Genomic DNA, 7,991 nt, shown 5'->3' on the forward strand with positions numbered 1-7,991 from the left:
TTCAGATTAAGCTGCAGAATCCTGAAAAGCAAGACATCAGATGGCAAAGAACAACTGCCGAGACACAATACTATAAAAGTAATAAATCTATTTTAAAATGCACAGTTGGCAAGAAATCTGAAATTAAAATAATATGCTAAGTTTCACGATAGCACAGAACAACTTTTTTTTTCATTATACCTGATCACATACTCCAAAATAATTCTATACACTTCATCATCACTTTCTGTTTGGTATATCTTTCAGTTTTAATTGATATTTAATGATTAATGCACCGTGATCAGGAAAACGTCAGGCATATTAAATACATAATAAGGAGTACATATGTTTGTATTTAGTATACAAAGTATTTCATAAATATGAATTGTATTACAAAAATAGTTTCTGGTACGCTCACACAGTAAGCACTAGAACATTTTGGACAACCTTTTAGGATTGTGGATATTTCGCATAACTGAGAACAAACTCTAGTCTTAGTTTAGTTGGATTCATATTTAATTCTGCATAAACATCAAGTAATTCTTCAGATCACCACAAATGCTGTAAAACTCAGGTTGAACTTTTTTCTTTTAAGTTTTACGTATAGACAGGTATGCTTAAAGAGGTCAAATTTATTTCGTAGGTATGTAATCCATGGTCTGTTTTAAACAAATATTTGCACAATTTAACATGATAAATCCCGTGGTTTCAAGATGCAGGCCGGAAATGTTACCGATTTACAAATACTATCGAATGTTCTCTCTTTGCATGCTGTTTTTTTTTTTTTTGTTTGTTTGCTTTTGTTTGTTTGTTTTTTTCTACTTTTCAGATAATCTTTAAACGGAGTTGGTACAATGCCACAAATCAAAGGACTACTTCAGTTCCTCCAACTTAATCCGCGTGCAAGGTGAAGAACCCAGCTGAGGTACGAGCACTCGGTACCAGTTTTCTTGTGTTTGCTTAACAAATCACAAGGAGATGAAGGTTTTGCATTAGGGTACAAAACACATATGCCTCTTGAGGTTAAATTCAATGTATTATGTGGTATAAAGCATCCCTTTGGCAATAGAGTTTGTAGTATCCTTCCAGGATTCCACAGGGCCTACATTTTACACGGTAAGTCTGTTAAGGAAACTTTCTTCTACTTTGCAAAATCATCTGCAGCTACGCTCAGTGAAACCCCCCAGGAAAACCTGCCTCTATGCCTATCATTAATATAGTATTTGGAAGTGAGGAGTCAACAAAAGGCACTTTCATCATTAAATAAATGTTCTCTGTACGAAATAAGATTGCATGACCTATATTTTGTTCAAAGCTGTTTGCTCTTCAAGGACTTGTAGGTAGTCAGGAGTACCCTGAAGTTTGGCTTTTAGTTCAAAATATTCACTTTTTCTCTGCTCTACAACGATCTTACTGTGATTACCCCCTATGAGTGATTTCTTATTTTTTTTGTCTTGCTGTTTTTCCGGGTAACGGATCTCAAAGCCACTGACCCCTATACTGTTGTACTCCTTTTTGCTTTCCAGAAAGTTCTGAATAAATACATTCGAATCCCTGCCGGGGAACAATTCGTCCAGTTCATCGATTGTGCTCAGTCTTTTCCTCGAATCCACGTGCAGCAAATCCTTCTCCTTCTCCGAGATGTTTCGCAGAAGGACCTTCTGCCCCGGAGGATCCGAGAAGGTGAAACCCGTCTCTGACTCTTTCAAGCCACAGGTGTGACTCTTACTCATCTGTTCAATGGTCTGAGGAATGAACGCTTCTGCCGCCAGTGTATCCTTCTTACCGGCCTTGTGATCGGGCTTCCTGAGCTGCAGCTGCATGGCGTTGCATTCTTGGGTCCCCAGTCCTTCGTGCTTCACGGCGGGCTTCTTGTTGCGCCGCAGCACGAAGACGAGCAGGCAGAAAGCGACGAAGACCGTTAAAATCAGGACGACAAGGATGCTCAAGATTAAAATCGACAGGGGCACTGGGCCGCCCGGCGGACTTCGGATGGGCCCCAGGGGCGTCGTCAGGGAGATGGCGGGTGCCGGGCTAGTGAACTGAGCGGGCGGCCTGTTCAACAGCTTGGGACACAAGATTTCATTCTTGAGGGACTTCAGTTCGATGTTGGCGAACTGCACGGGCGTCTCGCACCTCAGCTCCTTGACGACGATACCGTCGTTCAACTTCTCCAGCCACAGCTTCAGGGCCACCAGGTCGCAAGTGCAGTCCCACGGATTGCCTTCCAAGTCAATCTGGGAGAGAGAGCGAAGCTGATCGAGCACGCCGCTTACGGGTAGATACATGAATTTGTTGTTCCTCAGGTTCAGGCGAGCGAGGGGTGCGCCGGCGAAAATGTAAGCCGGCAGGCTCCTCAGGAGGTTGTTGTTCAAGTACAGCAACTGCAGACTGGGCATCAGGTCGAAGGTGCCGGCTAAAATCTCCTTGATCAAATTGTATTCCAAATACAGATACTGAAGATTGTGAAGGCCCATAAACATCTCGGGACTCAGGCGCTCTATCTGATTGCCGTTGAGATAGAGCCGCCGTAAATTGGTGAGGTTGTGGAATACTTCACCCTTGATGGCCGTGATCTGATTGCTGCCTAAATGCAGTAAATCCAGCCCTTCGAACTCACTGAAGTCTGACGTGGCCACATCTTTAATGCCGTTGCCGTTTACGTGCAGCTTCTTGGCATTTAAAGGTTTGGGGACCAGCTCAGCCATGGACCGTATGTTTTTCTCTTGGCAGTTCACGCTTAATCCCAGATCGGAAGGATGCGTCTTGCAGAAACACGGGACCGGACAAGGCATCAGCGGAGGCACCCTGGTCTGATAAGACACGATCTGACTGAGATTACGGTTCGATAGGGCTTTGCCTGCTACTATTCCCGAGATCTTGGAGGGATTAGTGGTCTTCGGCGGCTTGGTCACTAATCGGTGCGGTGATGTTTGCGAGGTGTGGTCACCGGGGGTCGTGTAGCCGCTCTCCAGCTGAGAGGGCGGCAGAATCCGCACGTCGAAGTCGCTCCCGGTTCCCATGGCGCACAATTCTTGTTTGTTGGTTTCTTTCAGAAGCCTTCCATACAAGTCACTGGGAGTTTCACAGATGGCTTCTCCGATGTAGATGTTATAGGGCATATTCTCCAGCCAGGCTTTGAGAGGCAACAAATCACAGGTACAATTCCAGGGGTTGTCTTCCAGCTGCAATTCAACAACGCGCCCGATGTGTTCCAGAACGCCGATGTAGGGCAACTTCTGAATTCTGTTCCCTCGGATGTCCAGGTGGGTCAAGGAAGCGAATCGAAAAATGTTGTCGGGAAGGAATGAAATCAGATTGTCATTAAGAATGAGAACTTTCAGCTTGTGGAGCTTATTGAAGGCTCCCCGTTCAATATACTTGATTAAATTGTAGTCAGCCTGGAGATACTCCAAGTTCTCTATGCCAAGGAAAGTGTCAGCTCGGAGAATCTTTAATTCATTGTTGTTCAAGTGCAACTGCTTTAGTGCACTGAGCCCAAGGAAGGCTCCTCCCTCAATGTTCTGCAATTTATTATTCCCCAGCTGCAGGGAAACTGCGTGTGAAAAATTCAGAAACGTGTTTGGGTAGAGGATGATTAGTAAGTTGTTTTGAAAGTTGAGGTGGTAAAAATTCGACCAGGGAGGCTTCAGCTGGTTTGGTCTGAAGACCGAAACCTTCTCACAGTTGACATACAGAACATTCTCAACTGACACGCAGGAGCACACATTGCAGATTTCCACCGACATGTCAGAATCTGCACTTGCCCAGGACGAAACAGGGGTTGACAAAACCAGAAAGAGCCAGAGAAACATCTTCTTCTGATCAGCAAACAACGTTATGCTTCGGGAATAAAGATAAAGAATCTAAAAAATAAAAAGAAAAAAAGTCTTTCAATGCTTATTATCTGCTCACCCATTTGGGTTCAGACTGCATGCCGGTGAACTAATAAACAAATGCTTTAAAGCCACCAAAAACTTAGGGTGAAGTAGACCAAAATTGACTGGGAGCCCACTAAAAGCTTACCGAGAGAGCAATGATGATGTATTCGGACATTACATAACGCGGGAGGGTTAGGGAACCAATTGCTGTTCAAGAATAACATTTGGGAGCTTATTCCTTTTCCCACTGCCTTAGCCTCGGAAGACTTACTGTGACCCAGATGGTCCCGATCTACTCCGCATGCTCAGGGCCAGAGATGGAAATACCGAGGAATTTCGGGGTGTAGAGGACAGCCACATGAGAAGGGAGCGAAATGTGGGCTGCCCATCAATGCCAGTAATGAATTAAGAGGCCTCCGGAGGGACATAATCAAGTCGTGCAACAGGCACTGCGGAAGCCAGCATTATTACGATGGTGAGAAATAACGGGGGAATAGGAAGAAACGGTATAGCTGACACACTGGTCTCGTAACATCGAAACCTGGTCCCCGGGGATCCAAAAGAGGTCCTTTCAGGGAAACGTAACTGCTACCTGGTCCACAGTGACATTTTCCCCCGAGTCCTTCCCTCACCCTCTTTCTCGTTCCTCTTCTCCTCTTCAGGTGGTGACTGGGGGCAACTTTCCCAGAGTCCTTCCCCCACCCTCTTTCTTGTTCCTCCTTCTCCTCTTCAGGTGGTGACCGAGGTGTTCTACGGCATTCCATTCCCTCCGTTGCCTGCCATCATGCAAGTGGAGTCCACATATGAAATTCCCATACAACTCCCTCGGTGGATACGCTAAAATAGGCCGGGCCCGTTTTCATCTCGATTCAGCGGTTTCTAGATCCTGTTTTCCCCACTCTCCGCATAGCCCTAATTTTATGCAAATGGATCATCACTTATTGACAGAGTTTTAAATGCTAAGAGAACAAATGCATTTCGTCTCTGCCTAATGCACACACGACCCGTACCCACAAACGTGTTTCTGTAAGACGTTCTAAGTACACGAATGAAAATGAACTTTAAAATACCATTTTTAAAAAAAAAATTAAGTTTATCTGCACTGTTTTTTTCCTCACAGTGAACAAAAACATGCCACCCTACCGCTGCGCTCTCCATATGGTCTCTCCCATATGTTGATTAAAAGATAAAAAAAACCCAAAAACCTCAGCCCCCAACTAGAAATGATGCAGTGAAAGAAGGTCATATAGATAATTTCTGCATTTTAACCCAGAAGAATAAATCGTCATTTTAAATAAAATGTCAAAATAGAAACGATCCAATAGCCAGAACTCTGAAGTCTCATTTGAATAAAACTCAAAATCACTCAATGCACATACGTAGCTAAAACCTTAAATTAGACTCTAGATGCACACACACAAACTCAAAAGCCTCCTTCAGGGTGATGTGATCGTCGGTGCAAAACAAAGTCGTAAATCCCAAGTATGAGCCCACCAAAATCTCCAAGCCATTTTCATGGTAAAATTCGATTTTTCAAGTTCCCAATGCCCTGATACGAATGTGTCTTTCCATAACCATTTAGCATCAATTATGCCACTTCTATTTACTGTTTCTTTTTTTCCCTTTAAAAAAAAAAGTACAAATCGGGCACATCGAGAGCTCCTAAGATGTGTTCAGAAAACGGAGCTTTCCTCCCCCTCCTGGTTCTTTCCTGCTCTCCCCATCTTCTTTTCCCTACCCCCCTCCCCTTTCCCCAGCGTGGGTAGAAGAGAGTGAACCAAGGAAGAGCTAAGGGGAAGTTAAAAGCAGCAGCTCCATGGGAAACCGAGAAGGCAGGAGCCAGCTGGAAGAAAGGGAGCATGAGAAAGATTCCAGGGAGAAGGGGATGAAAAGGAAGAGCTGGAAGGAGGAACGCGGGAGTACTGGGAACCAGAAAGAGGGCAGAAGAACTACAGGGAGAGAGCAGAGAGAAAGGAAGAAAGGGAGGGAAAAAACACAGGGCAAAGGAACTAGAGGGAGCCAGACAGAAGATGTTCATCTTAAAGATGCGCCTCTCATTTTGCTGAGCCGCTCTAGAATCGTTAAAGAAGATGGAAATCCTCCGGTTTAAAACGGAAAGAGAGAGAGAGCTTGCTTGGGGAATGCTGGTGCCATGAATCCCTGTGCCCAGCATGTCTCTGTGTTCCCCAGAATCTCCCTTTTTTCTCCCCCCCAGAACACAGCTACCCCAAAGTGGAAGGCACCTTCCCCGTCCCACTTCAGAGAGGAGGATCCCAGAGAGTAGGGCTAGCCGAGAAGCCTGGAAGAAGATGGCCAGTGAAGCATCCTGCCGGAAAATCTATCCATCTCTATAGATAGATGTTCTATAGATATATATGTATAGAAAAGAATAATTCTAGCCGCGGGGAAATCCCGATTCTGCCGTTACCTCCTGGAGCCAGAGATGGATGTTGAGGTTGGAGATGGGCTGGGAGAGTACCGCAATGCTGTACCGCAACAACGGTGGCCGGAGCCTGGGGTGTCTAGCAGCAGCAGCAGCAGCAGGCGGGAGGCTAGTGGTAGCCACCTGGCTAGTGGCAAGGACCGGGCCTGGGCACATTTCCCAGAGCGCTCACATCTCGCAGGGGGCGAGCTCCAGGAGGGTCTCCTCCTCCTCCTCTCTGGAGCGCTCTGCACATAGTAAGCGCTCAATAAATACGATTGATTGATTGATTGGACCCTAAGAGGAGAAATGCCATGTTGGGGTGGGAGGAGGCAAAGGGGTTCACCCCCAGATGGACCGAACCGGGGCCATCCTGGAAAGGAGAGGAGGAGAAGATCAGGGATGGGTCCTTTCCTGCCTTTTTTTGGGGAGGGGAGGGGAATGGTCCCCTTTGCACCAACCTTTCGGCCCCTTTGCAAAGTCTGTCCCTCTCGGGCTCTGTCTTGGGTCTCTCCTCCTCCTTGCGGGGGCTCCTAGTTACCCGGGAGATCTTCGCAGATGCTTCAGCTCCCCGGGTCTGGGCCCCCGGCCGTCAATCCCCCGGTCCGCAGTCAAGGAACACGGCCGGGGAGAGAGGGATTTGGGAAGAGAGGAGCCAGCCATCCCTCTGGATCCAAGGAGGGGGGGACGGGGGGGGGACGCAAAAACCATCACTCGAAGCCACCGAGCAAAAATCGGGGGCAGGGGCGGCTTCTTTTTATTCTGCGGGGAAAGGCGATGGCACCGGTTTTAGGGAAAGCCAAATGGGTTGGTTGGGAGAGCCTCCCCCTCTCCTCCCCCTCTCTCCAAATCCCGGGGGCTTCGTCGGTGGGGAAACGCGCCCAGCGCCTAGCACAGTGCTTGGCACACTGTAAGCGCCCAGGGGATACCGTCATCAATATTATTACCTTCCCTCCCCCGGTTGGGATCCGTCCCCGGCCGCCGCGCTCTCCGCTCTGCAGTTTCCGCGATTGGGTCTCGACGGGCTGTGGACTTGGGCTCCGCGGCGCACACACGCTCGCTCGACACCCGGACACACACGCACAACACACAACACGCCGTCACACGCGTGCACCCTCACCTAGCTGCTCCTCACGCGCATTCATTCATTCGGAACAGTGCTTCGCACACAGGAAGCGCTTAACAAATACCACTGTCATTATTATTATTATTATTATCATTATTCAATAGTATTTATTGAGCGCTTAATGTGTACAGAGCACTGGACTAAACGCTTGAAACAAACAGCACCTGTTCTACACGCTCACCTCCCCCCTGCCCCATCCCTCACACACACACACACACACACAAGCCCCCGGCCCCCCAACACACATTACAAGGGTCTCCCGCACCTCCCCCTGCCCTATCCCTCACACACAAACACACACACACGCCTCCCGCCCCCAACACACAGCGTCTCCCTTACCTCCCCCTGCCCCATCCCTCACACAAACACACAAGCCCCCAGCCCCCCAACACACCTTACAAGAGTCTCCCTTACCTCCCCCTGCCCCATCCCTCACACAAACACACAAGCCCCCGGCCCCCCAACACACCTTACAAGGGTCTCCCTTACCTCCCCCTGCCCCATCCCTCACACAAACACACAAGCCCCCAGCCCCCCAACACACATTACAAGGGTCTCCCTTACCTCCCCCTGCCCCATCCCT

General features: G+C 48.0%; 1 protein-coding gene across 4 annotated transcripts; it reads right to left on the bottom strand.

The window, feature by feature from the left end:
* Nucleotides 1-281: 281 nt before the first annotated feature.
* Nucleotides 282-7,391, bottom strand: SLITRK4 (SLIT and NTRK like family member 4). 4 transcript variants are annotated; one of them, XM_038748086.1, is made up of 2 exons: nt 7,230-7,391; nt 282-3,845 (listed from the first exon to the last, which is right to left on the bottom strand). In XM_038748086.1, the coding sequence occupies exon 2, from the start codon at nt 3,792-3,794 to the stop codon at nt 1,278-1,280; it is 2,517 nt and encodes an 838-aa protein (XP_038604014.1). In that variant the 5' UTR covers nt 3,795-3,845; nt 7,230-7,391; the 3' UTR covers nt 282-1,277. The 4 variants fall into 4 exon arrangements, with proteins under 4 accessions (XP_038604014.1, XP_038604016.1, XP_038604017.1 ...); XM_038748088.1 differs by lacking the exon at nt 7,230-7,391 and adding an exon at nt 6,744-6,846; XM_038748089.1 differs by lacking the exon at nt 7,230-7,391 and adding an exon at nt 6,289-6,354.
* Between the last annotated feature and the right edge of the window lie 600 nt (nt 7,392-7,991).

Source organism: Tachyglossus aculeatus, chromosome 6 (genome assembly GCF_015852505.1).
Source record: "Tachyglossus aculeatus isolate mTacAcu1 chromosome 6, mTacAcu1.pri, whole genome shotgun sequence".
NCBI lineage: Eukaryota > Metazoa > Chordata > Mammalia > Monotremata > Tachyglossidae > Tachyglossus > Tachyglossus aculeatus.